Source organism: Epinephelus fuscoguttatus, linkage group LG21 (genome assembly GCF_011397635.1).
Source record: "Epinephelus fuscoguttatus linkage group LG21, E.fuscoguttatus.final_Chr_v1".
Classification (NCBI taxonomy): Eukaryota; Metazoa; Chordata; class Actinopteri; order Perciformes; family Serranidae; genus Epinephelus; species Epinephelus fuscoguttatus.
This window is the reverse complement of record NC_064772.1, coordinates 31,478,402-31,500,853: the sequence shown is the minus strand read 5'-3', so window position 1 is coordinate 31,500,853 and position 22,452 is coordinate 31,478,402. Positions and strand designations below refer to the sequence as shown.

The 22,452-nt window shown below is 44.6% G+C and overlaps 1 protein-coding gene across 7 annotated transcripts in view; it reads right to left on the bottom strand.

The window, feature by feature from the left end:
• Window positions 1–22,452, bottom strand: part of LOC125881571 (partitioning defective 3 homolog) — a 420,073-nt gene that overhangs the window by 216,962 nt on the left and 180,659 nt on the right. For all 7 annotated transcript variants that reach the window (XM_049564735.1, XM_049564734.1, XM_049564733.1 and 4 more), the window contains 3 exons: window positions 7,873–7,979; window positions 5,501–5,584; window positions 1,663–1,788 (listed from right to left, as the gene is read on the bottom strand). In XM_049564735.1, coding sequence (XP_049420692.1) covers window positions 1,663–1,788; window positions 5,501–5,584; window positions 7,873–7,979 — 317 coding nt within the window. The remainder of the gene's footprint in view (window positions 1–1,662; window positions 1,789–5,500; window positions 5,585–7,872; window positions 7,980–22,452) is intronic.

The window sequence follows — 22,452 nt, the reverse complement described above, 5'->3', positions numbered from 1 at the left end:
ATGATGACTGAGTGATAAGTGTGTGTGTGTGTGTGTGCGCAAACGTTCCCACCTGCACATATACAGTGCCATCACTCCAGTAATCAGCCTCCACGCGAGCCTGATTGAATAATAAATTACCCCATCAATGCATCATTACATTCAGTTAGATTAAGCGCCTCAAAATATTTACCCATGCAAAACAATCCAAGGAGATTAGACTATCACTTTAAATTGTCGCTCTGTGCGGCGCACAATCAAGGGCGGGAAAGGAAGTGATGAGAGAGCGAGGGGGGGGAGGGCAGACAGGGAGGAAAGTTTAGCTCCTTCACCTCATTTTCATGCAGAATCACAAACATCATATGCATTTGGATGCCAGTGAGGAGCGTGTGTTTGGCAGAGGCGGGGGTGGGGGGGTGTAAGTGTGGAACGCTACAAAACATCACTCCCTAGTGGATTTGGTTTGTAAGCCTCTTTCACAGTAGAAAAGGCTTGGAAGGAAACCGGGATGTTTACTAATGACAATAGCATCGTTTTGAAAAGGGGGAAAAAAAAGATTCCTAAAACCTTAGTGACTTTGTACACAGTCGGATGAACACATTAAGATAATGTGGTGAGGTAACCGTGATAGTCTGGAGTTTTCGAAGCTGATGGAGAGCTTTTCTCATCTCTGCCAAAGTTGATAATAACATTTTGGGCATGCCTTGCTTAAAGAAAATACATTCTGACAGCGATAGAGTTGTTCAAGAAAAAATAGAGTAGCCTCTGACTCCACTTCTGAACACACAGAGGGAATCCAAACTTGGTTTCTGTCAATCATCCAGCAGGGTGGCTCTGAGCCCAGTGGTTTTAGATGACTATGTCCAGCCCAGTATGACTGTAGGCTGGACCTTCGTTAGCAGGAATCCAGGCTATTTCTTCCTGTGGAGGAGTGGACGATAAGAGAGAGAGCCGAGCAGACCTCCGTACACTGCCTCCAGAATCCTGCCTGGAGGAGAAGCAATCTATTTCTCAGCCTGACACACACACAGGCACACAAGTGTAGATAAGACGTTATAGCCGTGTGTGTGTGTGTCAGCGCACGTGCAAGTATGTGTGAGGCTTCTGTGTGTGTGTGTGTGTGTGTGTGTGTGTGTGAGGGGAGATGGGTGGCTTTGGGTAAATGGGCAGAGGAAGTCCCAGGTTTACATCTTCATTCCACTTTAGGAAATGAAGGGGTGCGATGAATCGATAGAAATGAATCGAGAGAAGAGTGTAGGCGGTTTTGGATCAGAGGGCGACAGGGTGGTGAAAGACTGCAGGTCACTGAGACCTATTAGAGGAAGGCCAACAAAGTCGGTAATATTTCTGTTTTATTGTGCGGCTGTGTGGGTCTCCCTGAAGTTTGGGCCCCACTTATCAACAGCAACACTATTTACTGTCACGGCACTTAATGTCCAGCACAGTGCTCTCAGTATGAGCTGCATCACTGTGCGGACAGCGCTTCAGGATAACACTGTATGTGTCCCAGCTTTGGAAGCAGTGAAAGAAATTAAAATCAGCATGGCATTCAGCGCACCTGACAAGAGCAGCACATGCTGACATGATCTGAAAAGTTACTGTGAGTAGGAACTTTAAAGATCATGATGTACGGAAAAAGATAGATGTTATAGCCATCAATAGAAGGCCGACTATAGAGCTTACTGTTCAAAGCGCAGGTGGCGAATGTCTCCCTGATTAATTTTGACAATGCAGTCGTTCTCCTGGAAGAGACGCTCCTGCTCAGCTTTTCCCCCACGCTCCAGGCGCTTCACCAGCAGGCCATGAGTCCTGGAAATGATCACAAAACATGTTACAGATGAAACATAATTTAGACACATACTGGAGCAATTACACCACACACAGTCATGTATCAATACACTGAACAGCAGGCTGCAAGTTGCAAGCCTTGTCTCCCTCATCTTTACATTTAAAAAGGTCATGACAGCCCATAGGAGACTAGAGAAGAAGGTATGGAGGAGGAGACAGATGTGAAGGCAAAGGCAAAATAGCATTTTCATTAAATAAATTTAGTTTTTTTCCTCCACACCACATTTTGTTTTAAAAGTAACTTTACCCCAGTTGTAATGTACTCTACGTCTGCACGCTGCTGCCAACAAAAGTCAACTTTCCAAACTTTAAGCTTGGATAAAGACCGGCATTTTCCTGCGGCCTGCAGAAGCACTGCATTACTAACTTAATTTTAAGCCTGTGTCCTCTGTCCTCCGCTCTGTCTGCCTTTCTGTGGGCAGGTTTGAGAGAATGACAGGGCGGGTTGTCTGAGGTAATCCAGACCAACAGCTAAAAGATCATCTTATGGCTTCAGAGGAAACGCTGCAGTTGCCTTCGCTGCAGCTTAAGACGAGAGCCGGCAGTGCTGTAATAAATACCCAAGGAGTTCCACGGCAGTGCCATCTCAGCAATCCCTTCCAAAAAAAAGGCAACCTTTACCTTCAAATACCCCCCCCCCGCACTCCCCCCTCTAAATAAATACATCAGTGAGCTCCTTGGGGCTTTAGTTAGGCCCTGAGGATAACCACATGCAAAGAGATCTGATGCGCGCTCGCACAGCAGAACTACAAACTCCATCCGTCTCTAAGGCGCCAGATGCCTGAGGTAGCAGGTAGAGTGACTGAGTGCAAACGTTTGGTGTCCTTGCATAAACTGACAAAAAGTTTGCAGGCTTACTTTTGGGAAATTAAAATAATGATGAAATGTATCAGAGCCAAAAGTATTCAGAAACCAAACTGAGATCGACAAGATAAAGTAAATTGCACAGCTGATCAGTGGCAAGTGCTTTTCTTCATTCTCAGTCACTTCCTGTCGCTTCACTGGACACATAAACAACAGCACTTTTAAATTGTGACCCTGTTTACCATGGACATCAAGGGCAGATTTGCACAGCTCTTTAGCATTTCAGCCAAACAGGGCTACTCTCAGAACATTGCTCTAATTGGCTGCATAATGTGGACATCCATGCTCTCACCGCCGACTCATCTCAGCTCCTCAATGGGGGTAAATGGCTCAGCATTAAGTTGAAATTAAAGATCACAAAAGGCCCTTCCCTCTTTCTCGGTGTCTGAGCCGGCGTTGCCAGGTCAGCTTAAGTGTGTTGAACAGAGAGTAATTGCGGGCCGTGTGGAAGCGGACATGATTGTGCTTTATCTCCATAAGTGTTGGCAGCTTGAAAACAAAGTATTGCGAATGGAGATTACAGCATGGACACACTCTAATGACTTCTGATCTGGGAGCAGGCCACAGACAGTAGATAAAGGAGTTTTGGTTGATCCCTGATCAGTATTCAAAGCAGCAGCAGCAGGGAGGATTGGGGATAAAGCGGCATCTTTTAGAGATTTGAGGAAGATGATGATTTTGTGAAAGCACTATCATTGTGATGACTGTAATGCACTGCCACCCTTTCAATTCCTCCCCATCTCACTGATGGCTTTTTTTTTTTGCGGATACTTATCAGTTAGTTGGGGGAAGCAGGAGAGCTAACGCAAATTCTAAATGGTATTCTCACACGCTGTAAGACAGTGAATTAATTAGGTGTCAGATATAAGCACAAGGAGTTTGTAGTTGGAAGATTCTCTGCAGAGTTTGGAGACAAATATACAGCCTGCTACGTCCCACTGTTCCTAAAACACTACATCAGTGTATTGTATTACACTGTACAGCTTTACTCCATCTTGTGGCTGTGCAGCAGTGCTGAGAAATGATTTGAAGGAGGCCACCTGCTCTCATCTACTGCCTTTAATCAAATAATAATCCAATCAGGATCCATTTATGCACGGCAATTATGTCCGCAGTTTGTTTACAATTGAAACTGGTCATGGTATGAGAAGTTCATTAAGCAAAGAATGCATCTGTGCAGGGTGTGAGTGTGAGTGTGTGTGTGTATGTGTGTGTGCAGATGTAGAGTATATTTCATGTGTGCACAGTGTTCAAGGTGGACCAGCACTGCGGCTCACAAGCTGTTTGCATGTGTGTAAGAGACAGAAAGAGACAGCAAGAGTCTGTGTGTGAACATGTTGCTCATGCTAAGTCCATACTGTTCACAAACTGCATGGGTGTAAGCTCACATAGTAAAAGTGCAGTTGTGTGTGTGTGAGAGAGACAGAGAGAGGAAGAGAGAGATACTATCTGCTGGGGTGACAGAGTCTCTAAGCTCTCTCCTGCAGCTGTCTCCCCCTCCCGCTTGGATCTAACTTGATGTCAGTACGGCGGAGCAGAATGCGAGCAGCCGACGCTGGAGTGCCTGCAGCTCCTTGTTTGCTGTCTGGTTTTGCCGGCTGTCTGACCCCCGTGGCCCTGGTCTAGACACTAATGACAGCCCGCTGAGCCTAATGCCTCCTGTCCGAGCTCACAGCACACAGGAAGGAGCTGGGCCGGGCCATTAGCATCATCCCACTGACCAGACGCTAAGTCTTATCATGTCTGAAGTTAATTGAAGGCTCTGATAGCTATTAGTGCCGACCTTAGCTGATGGAAAAGAGAAGTACTGGTCGTGCAGCATCACTGCTATATCTTTGAAGATGCTGTTTGATTTTGTTGCAACACAGAGGAGCTTAAGGATGACAGACTGGATTTCAACTTTATTTAAGCAGTATTGCTTAGTGCGACTCATCGTGATTCATTACTTTCCTCTTGTGACTCAGGATAACTCAAAGCGTCACAGCTTCTGAGGGTGTCGATGGCACGAGGTCAAAGCTAAATATAGTTTCCTGACACTTGCTTATAAACAGCAATGGGATTAGTGTCCCAAAGAAATGACACGCAGCAATCTTCAATGACAGCCATCCTCTCTCCCTCAAATGTCATCCCATTCCATCTCTTCACTTTGTCTTTTCACCTCACTCCCCTGCCTCCCCTCTCCCAGCGCTGAGTAGTCACATTCACCTTGGTGGTGTGCCAGTCCCTTGGCGTGCAGCGGGGATCTGTGTTATACACAAGCTTTTAGTTTGATTACATCTGGCTACTTCCTGTGTCCTTTATTTTTTCTGGAATAACTGTAAACCGGGATGGATTCCTCCTCTTGCACCCTGTCAGCGTCACTCATCATTGGTTAAAAACAGGCAAAAGAAAGCATTGTGACTGAGGACAAAGGTTAGGATGAAAGAAAAGCATAACACAACACGGGAAAGAAAGTGCAGCCAAGAGCAAAGCTGCTTTCATCTGCTCTCCTTCCCACTGGGGGCTTTGGAGCTTTCGGATACAAGCGTTGCTGGGTGTGGGTGTGGTGTTTCAGCAGTGAGACTCACAAAAATAAAAAAGATGGCCGGAAGAGTCAGAGTCAGTGAAATAGAAAGCCTGGAGCAGCATGTAAAGAGAGGTGAATAAGAAAGAACAGAGAGCAGAGGGAAATGATGAGTTAAAGTAAAAAGAAAGCAACATCCACGGGGCTTCGACCCAAAGGATGCAGCAGACATATAGGATTGTGAAACTTACTGGCTATTGTTGTGCACTAAGCTGCATTGATTCTCAGGTTTTTGCTTTCCCTTACCTGACATCCTGCGAACTGAGAGGCACTACGTGGATCCCCAGGGGCCCTCCTCCATTGGACACCTCAACTGGCTTGAGCAGGCCTCTGCAGGACGATGATGGATGAGGCAGAGGGGACAAGAAGAAGGGGGGAGGCAAGGGGGGGGAGACACGCATGAATAAAAAGCAACAGGAATGACAAGCAAATGTAGAAAAGCCGGATATAAAAGACGACACAGTCGAACATGACAAGCCATTGATGGGATGTATGGGATGGGGGCTGGTGCGGCCTTGTTGGGAGAGGCTGCATTGTGTATACAAAGTCATCCATTACAAAGTCAGGCTGGTGGACCTCGGGGTCGATTAGGGACCCAAATGGAGACTCCAATTAAGTGATTAAGATCAGATTGTCGTGCTAAAAGAGAACAGATTAATTGAAAAACGTGTGGGGAAGGGGGTGGGAGGAGAAGGTTAATTTGTATAGATAAAGACGTGAAGACAAATGATGCAGATGTGTGTGATGATGTTGATGGAGGAAGGCATGGTCCTCACATACGCTTTGTGTTGTTATTGTCATGTAGTGATGTGGTCCTGTTTAATGATGTTGTTTTGGCAAGTTTTAACCTCTCTGGTATCACTAGAGTAAATTAAAAGGTCAGATCACCCATATTACAAAAAACATATTTTCTATCTTACCTCTGGTATTATCCAGACATGCAGCCACACTACATAATATGGAATTAGATTTGTGGTGGACTGACCAATAGACTGACAATGCTACCCCTAAAGCCACACTGCTAGCATAGCTAAAACCTCACATAATGAGTTTTCATGGGAACTACTTTAATGTAGAAAATACAGTAGTTCCCATGAAAACATTAACACTTGGCAGTGGTATATATCTAAATGCAACAGTTCAATACTGTAAGCACCGCAAACCAAATTCTATTGTGGTGGCACAAATATCAGATAAGAATATCTCTTACCCAGACAAATAAATGACAAACTATTAAGATGGGTAGATACCAAAAGGGGTGAAAACATTTATTTTACTGTAATTTGGGTGAACCAACCTAAAGATGAGGCTGTATGGCTGTCATCCCTAACCACAGGTACTTGTACCCTTGGTTAGAGGAACCTCTGCAGTTACCAGGGGATACATGGAAATATTATGATGCAGCTCAACTCATTTGAAAAAAATAAAATTAAAATTTTAGTAGAAAATAAACATGTCCTTATATTGAGTCAGCTGTTACTTGTTTAAAGTAGTTAGCAAGTGAGCAGAGAAGTCTACACAGTTAGCTAAAGTAATGTGTAAATGTACGGAGCCCTTTAGGTCCCAAAAGGTGATATTCCTTATTCTGTGCGCACAAGACAATTATCTTTTGGGAACAAGTTACTATCTTGTGTGCACAAGATAAAAATATCTTCTTTCAGGACTTTTAGCTAACTGTTTTGACTTCACTTCTCACTTTGCACAAGACCTTGTGCGCACAAAATGACTAACTAACTTGTTCCCATGTGATAATTAACTTGTGAGCACAAAACAAAATTTAAAAATCACCTTTTGGGACTTTAGGGGTTTTGTATGAATGCTAAAAAAGTAGCTTAAAATAATAGTGAAAATACAATTCATACATTTAGATAACTAAACGTAATAGATAAACCACAGAAAGGATTACTTAAATGTTATAAATGTGCAGTTGTAATGGTTAGCTCACAGCTAAATGGTTGAAATAGCTAAATATCTAGCTTCTGCTGCAAACTTGACCAAACTAACCTAAACACTGGCAGTTTAATTGTAGGAAAAATACTGTAACAATACTGTAAAAAGGTGTAAAAAATATTTTTGAATAGTGTTATCCAGTTAAAGGTATGCTATGCAGGATGTCCCCCCCCCAAAAAATACATAGACTCAATCTTCTTAATCATCACTTATGACCTACTAGAAGTATGTGGCAGTGTATTTATCTGCAGGCACTCTGCCCTCTGCCTATATTATCTTATTTTATTTTTATTTTCTGTGTTCAGGACATTTAAGGGCGTGAACCCCCACAACACTCAGATGAGGATGGGGCTTTATAAAAAGGTTGCAACCAGGTGCCAGATCATTAGCAGCAGGCATCCAAGAGACACAGAGGGTGAAATGAGGGTGAATCTGGGGTTGGCTTAACTTTTACTTTCACTGGCGAGCATGATTACAAACAGAAATCTAGAATCCTACATAGTTTACCTTCAATGATAAATTCAAATGAACACATTTTGAACCTGACAGGTGGTGACGATGAAGGGCACTTGAGTTCATCTGATAGGGGTGCAGGGGGATAGAAAAGATAGGGGACCACTGCTGTGTGTCATAAAGGTGAGGTAGGGCAGTTGTTGGGAATCACTCACTCTAGACTTAACACAGGTGAATGCTCCAACGAGGAATCTGCCCTCCCTACTGGCTCTATCCGCTCAATCCTCCTCTCTTGTCTCCTTTGCTCCTCTTCCTCCTCTTCCTAAAAGCAAAGAAAGAAAAAGAAAAAAAAGAGACAGAATAAATCATTAAAAGACTGTTCCAGCAAAGTAAAAGACTCACACTCTCAATGTCATTATTTCTATTTGGCTGTGCTTGCATCTCCTCCTCTCTCGCCTATATCTCTCCTCTGGCTTTTAATCCAATTACCTGCAAGAACAAGTAACGGCCTCAATTCTAAATCAAAAGAGACTTTCAGTGGAGTAAAGACGGGAGCAGTGATGCTGCTGCAGAAACATCCCTCCACGGCCAAAAACTTCAGTGACTGTAGTGACAAAGTGGCCCTGATCGATTGCTCCTGCTCAATCAATCAGGTCTGGCCTGGGGCGTGGCACTGCCGCTGGGTTTCTGTGGTGATGCGATCAGGTCCGGAGTGGTCGCGCCTGCTGTCATTTGTTTCTCTCACTCTCTTCATTTCATTTACTCATCTTCCTTCAGGGCCATTAGGCAGCGGGGTTGGGAGGCGGTGGCTTTTACAGGCCAGCCAGACGTCTGAGGACTTAACTAGGCTCTGGGACGAGAGCAGCTTCATACTCTCTTTAATGGGGGATAAAATCTTTATCTGAGCTCTCTTTATGGGGATGGTACAGATTGAACAGGGCACTTACATGCAACGCTGCTGACATGCCGCATGTAGAATAGGAGGGAGACATGTTTAATAACACAGGGTTCAATTTCAACTAATCATCTGTTGAAGGTTAGGCGCAGGAGGAGCTGGCGGAAAGGGGGGGGTTCACGAACAAGTGACAAGCACACTGAACATCAAAAATTCAAATTTAAAAGGACAGGGTAATTTCAGTTTTTGCTTCCAGGCTTGTTAGTTACCGCTGATCCTTGTGTGTGTGTTTTTCTGTGTGTATACGTGAGCTTGTCAGCCCCCAGACAGCGCGTCGTCTCCTTGGGTCTTAGGGTCTGCTGAAACGCTTTGTTAGTCACTGCCATCCCCCCCGCCATCACCCCTCACCTTTCTCTTTCTCTCTTTGACTAAAATGTCAAGCACATCCAAATAGGTCTTGTGCCATTCTGCTTTCTTTATGGAAATACATTCAGCCCCTTTCAGAGCCCGGGATATCTTTGGTGACACACAGGCGTGGCACAGAGGGACTCCCTCCTCTTTTTATTTATTGGAATGGGGGCATGAATTTTTTCATCAGCAGTTCACCTTAAGAGTCCTCAACTCACCGTACCTGTCTGTTTCCTGTCTCTAACACTGCAGTATGAAAATGAGTCAGTCAATCAGTCAGCTTGGCCTTTAATTACATGTCAGCTGAGGTCCCAGGTGCTCCGGGGGGGTCGTTATTCACAAAGCATTTCTTGAAAACCCCCCATGTGGCTACATATATATGGTGTCTACAAAGGATCTGCCCACTTGTGTTGTGAAAATGCAGCTGAGATGGGACAAGAAGTATAAATATAACACCGTATACTGTACAGATGCAGTCACCAAATTTTCCCTCCCAACAGGAAGGCCTTTCAGCTGACAGCCAGCTGCAAATCAATTCCCAGACAGTTACCAGTCACCTCCCAGCCACTGGAAGTCAATCTCCCCCCCTCCTAATGTTTCCTGACAGATTCCACTGTTAACACAGCCGATACCATTCTAGCTTGGGGCCAGCCAACGACTGTGCAAGGTCCCAGTAGGGATCCGCCATGGATCTACCTGGGCCCAATTATGGGGGACCAGGGAATTCAAGGTGGCTGCATCTGTAGGTGTACATTCAAACCAACAGTGACCAGAGCTTCCAAAATGGCGTAAGTCATTCATTTTCAATGAGAGCCCAGCAACTTGGGCGACTTGAGCGACCTGATCGTTAGCCGCACGTCTTGGGCGACCAAAGTGACTGGAGCGGTCCGGAGGGGAGTTAAAACTCATTTAACTTTATGGTAATGAGTTCTTACGCAGTTCGGCGGCAACCAATCAGAATGCTGACGTGCTTCGATGAAGCGGGCCCCAACAAGCCATGTAACTTTGGTTCCTACAGCTCACTTGTTCCAACAACTGATAGTTTATTACTTGCGTTCGTGCCCACTCAGTCCTTTACAATGTGTCGCTGTTCGGTTAAAGAGACCAAAATAAAAAGATTGAGGCTTGGGACCGTGTTGTGGAGGTAGTTGGTTGGTCTGGTGAGTTTTAAAGTGTGTAATGTTTGTAATAGAGGAGAGAATTGCAGGTTAATGTTGCGACGTAGCATGCAAGTCTTCCTTGCTTGGTTTGAATGGGATGACATACGTTTTCTGTTTTCATTGACCAAACATAACTTTCTGTTGGCCAACTATGAGCTTTTTGACAGGACAACAGCAAGCTGCAACTACGCTGCTTTCAAGCCAACAGTTCGCTTTGTGGCTTCTTTAAATTGACAAGCACGATCGAATGTTCAATGAATCACGTGATGAGCGACTAGAGCGACCAAAGCTGCCACAAAAGTTTGAAAGTCATGCTTCTTGAGCGTCCGTGACGGACGTTGCCTCTTTGGAAGCTTCTGGTTTGAACGTACAGTAAGTACGCTACATGATGAAATTCACAAAAACTGAGGTATGAACGCTGAAGGAATATGTTGATGGGGGAAATGCTCGATGTCTTTGTCTCATTAGATGACAGAGTGATATGAGAGGCCAGCTGATTCACAGTGTATCATCACAGAACGTGACATGCAATTAGCTTCAGTAACAGGAGCTCTGAGCAACAATCTCCTGTCTGTTAGTTTGCCCCTGTAGCTGGCAATCGGTTGTAGGTTCCCTCATCTTTATGCTGAAATTGAATAGACTAGAGAACAAGTACAGAACACGAAAGACACTGTATATAAGAGTGTTATCATCGCAGCACCAAGGGGAAGGGATTCTTCACCTCCACGAGACAAAAAGCACAGTGCAAGCAGTTTGTGTGTGAATGTGACAGGTAAAATTACAAAAAAATGGCCCAGGTAGATATGAGAGCAGCACCAGAGCAAGGTGATATCTCTATTCAGGTATATTCTAGACAACCGGTGTGAAAAACCAAAAGGAAGTGTGAGAATGACACAAAAGGAAAGAGGTGATAAAAAGAGAAAGAAATTCCAAGAGTGAGCAAACTAAAGCGAGCTGCAAATGGAAAGGAGACGAGAGAAAAGGAGTTTTTAATTGAAGTAATGGGGCAGAAAAGATCATGTAAAATCAGCCTCATTTAAATCTCGCTTTGCTAAAAGTGGAAAAATCTGCAAACAGGATGAGATCTTCACTTGTTTCAAGAACTTTCCTCACAGTTTTCTCCTTGAGTCAAGTGCAGCGACCAGCCTTACACGCTCCTGAGTCGGATATCGACTTTCTTTCCAAGGACATCTGTGGAACAGTTGAACTACACATATTAAAGTGGAATCATTCCACTGCTTTGGCAGGATTTGTAATGTCTTTGTGAAAAATGTACTAATGTTTAGCACCTTAAAAGTGAAACATGGTGTCATGATATCCGGCTGAAACAAATAACGCACCCATCTTACGCTGCTGCTGTTCTAAGTGCTGGTGTTTTGATGTAGGAGCGCATTTTCCGAGCCATTGTGAGTGTTTCCGTTCTCATATTTGAATGCACAACACGCTTCAACGGGCAGTAAATTTCCACCATACAACAGAAACACATGACTGACACTTGACGCTGGATTCAAAAGGCAGTGCTTAAGTGGCCACTGTGGTTCATTAGAGTCAAAACGGGGCCATCCAAGCAGCAAGGGCAAAGCCTCTTCATTAGAGAGTCTGGACCAAGACTGAGCTCTAACCAGACAAACACACAGCACGTCTAACACTGAATATGATAAATAATTACGTGTTGACGTTTCAGGCAGTAAAATCCTAAAGGATAGCTGCTGACTGTCTTTCTGTAGTGGCTGAGTTGAGTCAGTGTTGTAGGGGTCAGTGTCTCCTTGTGACTGGGGGCAGAAGAAGAAGCCATCTCCTTTTAAATTCACTGCCAGCCCACTTATTGTCTGTCCTCGTGTCAGTGGTGAAGCCATGCACTGAGTGACAGCAAAGGAGAGACACGGGCTAAATATACATCCATCTCTCTCTGCCCCTTCACTCTCCCTCTTTTTTCATTTTCTTTATCTCTCCATCATTCTGGATCTCTCCCTTCCCTCTCTCTAAAAACCCTCAATTTCTTCCTCCCCTGAGTGCTTTTAGCACCCTGTTGATCCCTTGGTAACCAGTGGAGTGGGGAAGCAACAAGGCTTTTCAACTCTCCATGGCACTCGTTCCTGGCTCTCTCTCTCTGCTCCCCTCTCCATCTCACCCCCATCCCTCCCCCTTCCTTCCATGCAGTAGGGAGGGCCAAAACTGCACCAGCCTCTTTAACAATGGAGGAAAGCAAAAAGCAAGGGTTACAGGCTTGGCCATCGGACAGCTGCAGCATTAGATTATTGAGGCTCATATAAGAAAGAGAGGGAGAGCTGCAAAGTGCAGAGTCTTGTTACCTTCAAATGGACAGACAGGTTGGAGCGGTGAGAGGACCAAGGAGAGAGGCGAAGAGCAGGAGGGAGGGAGGGAGGTAGCAGCTGTCCGCTCACTAAGGAAAACACTTTACACACACACATATTGGAGCCCACTGCTAGAGGGTTGGGGCAAAGGGTGTGTGTTGAGGAGCTGTCATCCTCCATCAACCACTGTCCTAAAGGACACCTACTGTAAGCGTGTGTGTGTGTGTCATGTCATGCCATTAGCCATGGGCGAGTACAACATGTAGCTAGCTGTGAGGGGAAATGGGGGGGAAGGGTGAGGACTCCCTCCTGAGCCCATCTTTGGCGTCAAGGGCTTAACAAGGACAGGTTCAAAGGTCGCAGCGAATGGTGTGTTCCTGGCCACCACCCCTCCTTAAAGGCTGAGGTTCACATGTGTGTGTGTGACAGCATCATGTGCGGAGCAGGCACAAGTTCCCCTACAATGAGCCGTCTGTGCCCGGCCGAACAATGGAGGCCAAAAAACAGGATATAGAATTATCTCAGAATGAACAATGTGGTGCAATCGTGTATGAAAAAATGAAGGAAACAAGCAATTCGACCAGAGCGTTTAGCAAAATGGCTGTTGAAATATTTACGAGGACTGCCCTTCCTCCTGATGTAGCTGGCTAAAAATATGAAACATTAATTGTGCGAGGTGACATACGCCCCTTGTGGAAACATTAAACCAGCCAAAGGTAACAAACGATGGCAACATGTGAAAAGAATCTGTTTTCAGTGAGCAGAGGTGTAAGGAAGAAGGAAAAAAAGGCAGCAGAGGCGGAGGCTTTTCCTCTCCCACACGAAAGGTTAAGGAGCCATAATTGTACCCTCATTACCTCCAGTTAATGCAGTTCGACTAAACACAGTACAACAGACAAGACCAAGAACGGCTTCACAGTACTTCTGCATTGCACAATGGCAGTGACATACAAAGACAAGCTGCCTGTAATAACTCCTAATTGTCCTATTAAAGTTCCTTTGACCTCACAATGCAATTACCAATACTCTACTTTTCCATCTTATCCCGAGCCAGGATCTCGCTGTTTTCAATCAGCAGTTAAAAGAAGCTTTATGGCACTGGACGCAAAGATTTTTCACCTAAATCTAAACCCCAGATGATCAGAGTAGAGCAGCTGCCTCTGCCAGCTGCTGATGGATGGCGTATGCAGTGTGTCGGGTGACCTGGTCAAAGCTGTGACAGAACTGACCATACATGGATTATTCTGCATGTTACAGAAGGTCTTTTTATCCCTCGTATCCATCCCCTCAGAGGAAACTGCCAGCGGCTCCAAACTGCGCACCAAAATGGACTATGTGAATAGATTGAACATGACTGTTGCACCCAATGACCCAGCCCCACCCTTGCCACCCCTCTTAACCCTTCACTCTCCACCAGCCTGTTAAACTCCAATGCTATTAAAACAACCAATATGTCACAATGACTAAGACTATGAGACACTTATTTATATTTATGTAGGGGTTCGGGGAACATTATAAAAGCCTGAGCGAAGAGTTAAACTGGTTAGTGGATGATGAAGGGTTATAATGACCCCCTTCATCCTACCCACAGATTCCCTAACTGGCACTTAATGGTTGTCAGCAGAGAGGCAAAAACCAGTTGAAGCATACATTCTTATCGTCTTCATATCATTATGATCTTAAGGATCATTATGATGTAAGCTGATGGTGATTTCAATACGCAGCGATGGAGATTTATTGTGAGTTGTACACAGAATATACAGTGTGGCACCTACTGTATCAGGCACTCACTCAGTGAATGTTTCATTTGTTTGGCAAACTATTAGCTCCCTGTTGGACTGGAAACTGCAGGTCTGGAAGAAAATCAAAGCGGTGTGACCCTGGTGCCTGCTACCTCCTGCTTTGTATGTGTGCGAGGGAGAGACACAGAGAGAGCGGGGTTGCGATTCTGCAGTCCTATGTTGGTGTGCCAAGGGGAGAAGCCATGGCGGCGGCTGTCCTCTGATGAGGACATGTGTTGTCTTTCATATTTCACACCCCGCACCCATGGGCCCCAGCCTTGTTCAAAGGAGAGCACTCGCATTCCAGATTAGATATAGTATTCCTTTTGATAATGACGAGAGGGAGTCAAATATGTGTTGTTGTGCTAGGTTAGGACAGTGGGGAGCGAGGTTGGGTATCAAGAACCTGTTCTGAATGGGAGCCACATTTTTAAGAAACAAGGTTTTTCATTACAAATATTCATCGTGACTGCAAAGTTTGGAGTCACTCTACAGTCCATTGTTTCAGTTTGTGTTGCTTTAACTTATCATTATAAGGTAAATGTAGATTGCATAATGTAATGGCTATAGAGTAATGACCCCATCCATGTTGAGAATGGTTCCTTATAGGCCTCGCTTTCACTGTGCTATTCTATCTGCCACCAGGTGCAATCTCCCAGGAAATTAAAGGCTTGATTTACAGCAGAAAGGACGTACGTCAGCATTTATTTTTGTTTTCCAGTTACCAAAGAGTATCTGTAGCCCCTTTTACACTGCCCCTCCAAGGCAGGAATTTCACTCGCTCTGTATAAAAGGTACAATCCTGAAATGTAGGAACAGAGTTGTCTCGCCTTTAAGCCGCAATCGAAGGTAGTAACAGAGCTGCAACGATGTCTGTATAAAGATAAAAACCAGCGACTGGCCAGCTCAGTCAGTGTAAAAGTTCAGCGTACAGGCGGGAAGTCCAAAAATGCATACATGGATAACCAATGCGTTTCAACTAGAGTCTTCATCAGGGTGTGACGTCTGTATAAATTGGACATCTGGCAGGATGGGTCATGAGTGGCACAGGTATGACGTTTTGATGATGTGTTATGCGTGCAACCCACTGCTGGAGATTTAAGAAGTATCTGAATGCAGTTAGCACATTAGAAGAAGAAGAACAGCAGCCATGAATGTCCAAAAATTGGGAAAACACTGAGGTTCGGGAGCTCCTCAGGACAAGATCAGCTGCCGTATAACAGGGACAGTAAATGATTGTCATTGCCATGTTATGCCATTGTTACTATTTGTAAACCACATGTTATATGTCACACTAGAGGCTGACGCTGTTGTGTTACATGTCACGCTCATCACGCCTCCTTTGCTTCGTTGATGCTGGCATGTTGCCTAAAATCACCCACTGGAGTGTCATGATGCAGCCATTGTTTGGTTATGTGTCAAAATGCAAAGGCGGCTAACAGAAGGGACTTTGTAGTAGTGCGTGCTGTAGCACTGATCAATGTATAAATAGCGCTATTGTAATTATTGTTCTTTGGAGTTACTGTCCCCAGTGGAGGAAATGACGGATGGTGGAACAACCAAAGCTATTGTGGAAAACAAAATGCAGTGTGTTCTGTGTTGTTGGTCGCCTCTGAGAAAAATAGAATGGGATCTGATTATCTTTCCTACAGCAGCGCCAACAATAACACCACTTAACAATGCTGAAGGCGTTAAGTTGAAAAGCCGTCCGTTTGCATTTTAATCAGTGGGAAAATAACTTCTTTAAGTGGAGGAGATCTGTCTTAAATGACAAAAAAAGGCTTTATGTTTCTACATATTATCTAATATATCTCTAATCTTGATTACATATTGTCCTGCCTATGATATGCATGGTATGTTATATTTCCAGTTGGCCAAGTTTAATTTAACGCCCCCATCCCAACAGCCCTTTAAATCAGCTTCTCTTTCTTTTGTCTTGGAAAGACATGGCTTCTGGCTCATAAAAGTTCAGGCTCTGACGTGGATTTACTTGAAGCAAATTACAGGGACAGACAGGTTCCTAATGCTGTTAAGCAAATTAGATCAGAAATGTGAGGCTGCATTTGTCCACATCAGGACGGAGAGCGGCGCGATGTGGGAGGGTGGGGGTGAGAGATGGACAGTGCAGTTTTGTGGGCTGATATTTAGAAAAACAAAAGGCCCGTCTCTCTTTTACTGCACTCATTCTCCCTATTTGTCTCTCAACTGCAATCTTTGTCTCTTCTTTTGTCTGTGTGCCCGACAGTCAGAGACCTGCTTTGTGCGGAATACATCATCTGCCAGCGCCTGTTTCATATCAGGCCTGCACTGATCTATCAATGACACGGCTGCCTTTGCCTTTGCCCACTGTATCGTTAAATTGCACTTTAATTAAATTAGGCCTGCTAATTATGAGGGCTTAAATCAATCACCAGGTCAATAACAAAGGCCCAAAGCGGACGGAGAGGCCCGAGACTTTTTCCAAACCTCATCAATAACAGCCGCAACTGGAGCAGACTGCTCCCGTACCAGAGAGCCGGAGGTTCAAACGGGTAGGAATTACTGTGAATTGAGTTATCGTCACCGGCTTTTGTCCAGAGCACTTCTTCCTCTTACAAGCTCTGTGAATAATGTTGTTTGAATACAGTAGACGTGTTTCAAAGAGTTTGAATGCGCATGGCATTTTGCATGACAATGGCACTTCAAAGGGGTGTTTAAAGCAGATTTAGAGTTTTGACTGCATAAAAAAATAGTTCAAAAGGGATATTATGACTTTCCAGACACCTGGCTTAGGTGAAGGGAGGTGATTCTGAACAGATAATCCTGGGGGTTGAGTGTGCAGCCCAGCTGAGCGGACGGTCCCAGCTGAATCCCAGGTCTTTATCCATGCATTAAAAAGAGCTCTGTGGTGCTTTTCACAGATTAATCATCATTTTGAGCTTATTAAGTGGGAGGACAGTCTGCTTTCCACTGCTCAGAACGTTTAATCCATCTTTCAAACTGTGAAGGTCAGTGAGCGAATGTTACCCCCGTTGAAATAATAGCGGGTGTTTGAATTTCAATGAGAGCACCCGTGGTTCGAATCTGTATTGTAATTAAATGCATTTTCTTTTTATTATTATTTTCAGTCACCGCTCCTGCAATTACGTGAGTCAGAATCACACTGACTTATTGAGTAGCACGGTGGCTGCCAATAAACTACACTCCCTGCACGGCCAAATTGTCACCTAAACTATCTAATACAACAGTTACTGAGATGCAAATGTTGTATCGGCGAATAATAATGGCAGCAATGGGAAAGGGAATGTGGAGAGCAGCTATTCACGCGAGAATCCATCTTCTATAGGATGTTTTAACACACTGTGACCTTAAACTCTAAACACACTGAACACGGAGAAGGAGGAAATGAAGAAGAGGGAATGAGGGTGAATGATGTTGAACTATGAATAATTAAGTGGAAAGGAAAGCTTTGGTACACACTGCAGCGAGTTATTACAGGGGGTGAACGGTCTTTTCCACAGATCAGCCATTGTTTGCTGCCTTGTTTGAGCAGGTGGGGTGGGGGGGCTCATCTGAAGCGTCATGGGAGCAGTGTGGGGTGAGGTGGGAGGGAGGGGGGGCACTTTCCATTTCATTTTAATTGGAAGCTGAAATTCTTGGATAAGAGGGAAGACAGAAAGCCATTTGGCCGAGTCCTTGCTCTCAGCCGGGGCTAAATGCAGAGGGCCGTGTGGAGATGAGGGGCCTGTGGAGGGCCGGTAATGAAGAGAGGTCCCAGAAGACCCCGACACAACCACGGTAATCTAACAGGCCCAAAAAGGAGCCGAAGGGGGGTTGTGGGTGGGTGGCGAGGGTGCATGCTTTAGTGAAACAAAGGGGGGTAAGGAAGCACGTATGGGGGTCTGTCTGAGCTAAACTTGAACAGTCTTGTAAATGTTTTAATATGAAAAAGTAATCTTTTGTTTTGCATACGTTGTGGCTCAGAGTGCAGTCAAACAAGATATCGATTGATCGAAGGAGTGTGCTAGTTAGAGCTGGGGATAATTTATTCACTAAATACAACAAGTGATTGCAATCACTGATGAGATAAGAGCATGGGGAAATCATCAGTGTCACAACAAACAAGACAGATCGGAGCATGGATAGTCAATTTGCAGCATGTAAACATTGTGCATGTGAGGACACGCTCACAAGCCGAGCACACACAGGGTTACCCACAGGCACACTTACATATCAAGGCATCTATTCATGCTTCAGCCAATCACATAACATCAGCATGAGCCTTACCGTCCAACCCGACACACACACATAAACCCCAACAAGCAAACCAACTTGTATTTCTCTGCTCCACTGTTTTCTAAATGGAAAAGGCTGTCAGCGTGGTTCTGGCTGAAATTATGATTACATGTGGGAATATCAGAGTATGTCGTGATGGAGCTCAGCGGGGGTGCTATTCTACACAACAGCTTCCACAGCCTGTATACCTAGACCATAAAGAGAGGAGAATTCCAATGGAAAACTGCTCTGTGGGGTGAAGCGTGGGCCATTACAGAGAGCTCCTCGCCAGAATGACACCATTAATGCTATCTGGGCTATTCCAAATTCAATGTGGGCATCCAACCTTGAGACGCTCAGAGGATTATGCCAGCAATTTTGCATATTTCACAGCATAAGATTTTCAAAACTGTGCCAGAGTTTTTCAGATATTTCAGCGTTTTCAGGCAACAGATGATGTTGATTCATTTCACTGAAATATGAGGATTAAAACTAGCGTGAGATAGGCGATCCATCACTGGGAACATAGTGCTACCTTGATGAACCTTACAGTACATATTCATGGCGGGTTACTGCAGTCAAGCGTGATATCATTTGTCTTCTGGGTGGTGAATTAATGTGCTAGTTCGATGCCCCAACATCCAAGATTTTATATGTACCTGACAAACATCAGCCTCCGCAAAATAAAAGAAGACACAAAGTTCATACTGTCCTCATCTTTGTCTTCAGGGATGTCAGATCTTCCTGTCAGGAGACTGTCAAACTACTTTCTTCAACTTCCAGGCATCTTGCAAGATGATAAAAGCATAAGCTTTCGGGACACTACAGTATGTTTGCCGTGATTTATTGCCTGCGATGTTGAAAGCTAATTTAAACCCTTAGTAAGTTCATCTTCACACTGTACTGCGGTGAATGAACACCAATGGCTGCTTGAGCATGCGTCTGTGCTTTATCTGTCTACGTTATACTCACTTTTACCCACAGGAGGTGACATACAATGAATGGCAAGGTAGATAATGTTCAAGGACAATATCACAGAACATTTCACAGTTTTACAGGGTGACTTCTTTATCATGATGTGGCAGCATGACCTTTACAACCTTTGCTACATATAGCGCTGTATCTATCCTTTGTAAGTCGCTGCAGACTTTCCTCTATCAAATGTTGATTTTAAACTACATAGAAATGGTGCACAGTCAAGAACAGAGCAATATCTGAATGAATCCAAATAATACCTCTTAGTGGTGCAGCACAAAGTGGTTGGCTACCATGGCTACATGTGTATGGGAGGAACAGAAATGGACTGATTGGCCCACTACCATGTCTCTCCTCCTCGCCCTCTCTCTTTAGAGGCTTTCTATTCCTCCATCTCCTTGGCTCTGAAACGAAACCACCTCATTCCTCTCTGTTCGCATCCAACTGTGACCGCTTTTGTTCTCCAGCCGATGCAAATGAAACAGGTCTCCTCGGAAGAGATGGCGAAGCGGTCCCGTCTCGTGTTTCTCTGTGGCCCGGAGATGTGGATGTTTACTGTCGGCCGGGGCCTTATTACATTCCTTCAGCAACTTAAAAGCACTGGCCCCCTAATGGGACCTATAAAACAGTGAGAAAAGCCTATTGTGACAATGGACCTCATTGTGTAAGAGTGGACTCATTTGGCACTCTGCGGAGAGTGGAAATGTGTGGCATATTAAAAAAAAAAGCAGTGAGGGAAAGAGAGGGTGAGAAAGTAGAAAGAAATCAAATAAATAGGAGTGAATGACTTTGCACTGTGGGAAATCTGGCACTGTCAATCACCAAAGTCCATCTAGAGCCTCAGTGTCGGACATAAAAAGAGCTTTTTAGCTGTAGCTCGATGTCTTCCCTTCTTGCCTGAAGTTGGAGTCAGGTTTCGGTGTTTTGAAAGATAATTTCAGAAAGACATCTTTTTGCCCTGGCTGCCAACCAGAGTAATTAACTTCACAACAGCAACACCTTGCGTGGCTCCTCCTACAAAAGATTCAACACTCCCCTCCGAAGCCAAGACACTGAACCCTCTGAAAAAAATAATTGGATTCAACTGAAAACGTAAGAAGATAAGCACAAAATGATTTCACCTTAAGAAACAGTGTGTGCATCTTCCTCTCCCAGCTTTGTTCCCCGCTGCCCACACTGGTCGGTCTCCACGCTGGCGGCCCCGTTTTATTCCCTGAAGTCATTATTGTCTTCAGCTAAGGTGCCCCTGCTCCCTGTGATTTGTGGGTAATGAGCTGGCACCCCCCTGCCCGTGTTCAATTATTCTCATTGAGAAAGTGATTTCTCACTCCACGGAGCAAATCGGAGAAGGCGAAAGCGTGAACTCTAATCAAGAATTAACACGTTCGCAACCAGCCGCGCGGAGAGGGATAGCCGTCCTGATACTGTAGAGGTGGCAGAGATGCGGACAGGAAAGAGAGGATGTTGAAGGGTACGGGGACAAGGTAAACAAATTTCTCCCCCTGTCCCTGGAAAACATTGTTTTAGTACATCCACTCGTCTTTGGTTTTTTGAAGTGAGGGGGGAAAAAAGGAATTGAACAAAACTTGTCAAAAAAAGGTGATGTGTTTACAAGCCGAGCACAGACAGCCTTGCTGAAGGGCTGTTCGCAGTGATGAGGTGAATGTGCAAGAGAGAGCGACATCTGAGCAGTAATTAACCGCCGAGAGAGGAGGAAGCAGGAAGACGAGTGCAAACTTTGGAGAGAAAAAGAGAGGCGAGGAGAGATGAAGAGCATCCATAGCTCGGTGACTACTAATGACCTGACAGGGGGAACACAGCGGGAGAGAGACAGACGCTTCAGAGCGAAGAGGAAGGACACAGACAGCCTTTTTGTTTGAAACTAGGCACGATACTTGTGTTTTATTAACCGCTGAATATCATAACTAAGTATTAGCTGTAGACTTTATTACTTCCAATCCAACATCTTGATCACATTCCCCACTTCAAGTGTTTTTGTTGTGTGCTTGAATTTCCCACGCACTCTTCAGAGACATTTCCACTTTGACAAAACAAAAATTTCTGAAGGAAAAAGTAACAATTTCTAATTCTCAGGAGGAAGTTTTTGCATATAAATAGTCAGATTTGAAAGATGGCACAAAAACCTCTTGGGGAGCATCAAAAAAAACACCGCTATCAACCCTCTGACACCCGAATCAGTCAAACTCTAATCTGAACTGTCTAGTCGCGCACACATCCGCACACAGCCTGCAGACGACAGGTTAAACATTTTAAGGCTACAGTACAACTGATAGAGAAGTATGTTGGCAACTTCCAAAAAAAAAATGTCTGCCGCCTCCTCTCCTGTTCAGACGAGATAAGAGAAGAAGACACGATTTTCACAATTCTCAACGCAGTAAGAAAGGCAAGAAAACGAAGAGGAGCAAGAACAAATAAGAGATATCTTGCTTAGAGGGGAGAAAAGGCCGACGTGGCATGAAACTTTGTCGTGGAACAACAGAGAATGACAGCTCTTTTTGTTCTTCGTCTTTCCAAAGAAGCTGATTCCCAATTCTGAGTAGAGCAACATTTTGGGCTTTGTCTCTCTTCCAGTCCCCTGCTGGCGGCCTTTTCACATGCTGTCCTTGGGAACTACATTTGTCTGCTGTGTTATGTGCTGGGGATTAAGTTGTGAAAGTTGTTCTGAATTGTTAAGCACTTATTTCTATCATTCTCATTCTCTGTCTGTCCTGGTGTGTCTATGTTGTGTGTGTGTGTGTGTGTGTTAGTGTGTGTGAAGGTGAGAGGGGGGCCTTCCTGAATGCTAATAGACGCAGAGAGCCGAGTGAGAAAAGCTTCTGGGCAGAAGAGCTGCTGGATGATTAACTGCCGTGTACACACACATGAAAATGTTAAGGTTCATGGTGATTATCACGACCGTTTGATTCTAACAAAGATGTTAAGTTAATAATGAGATGGTAAATAGCATCACTTTTTATAATTGCTCATCTACAATCTACTTTTCCTG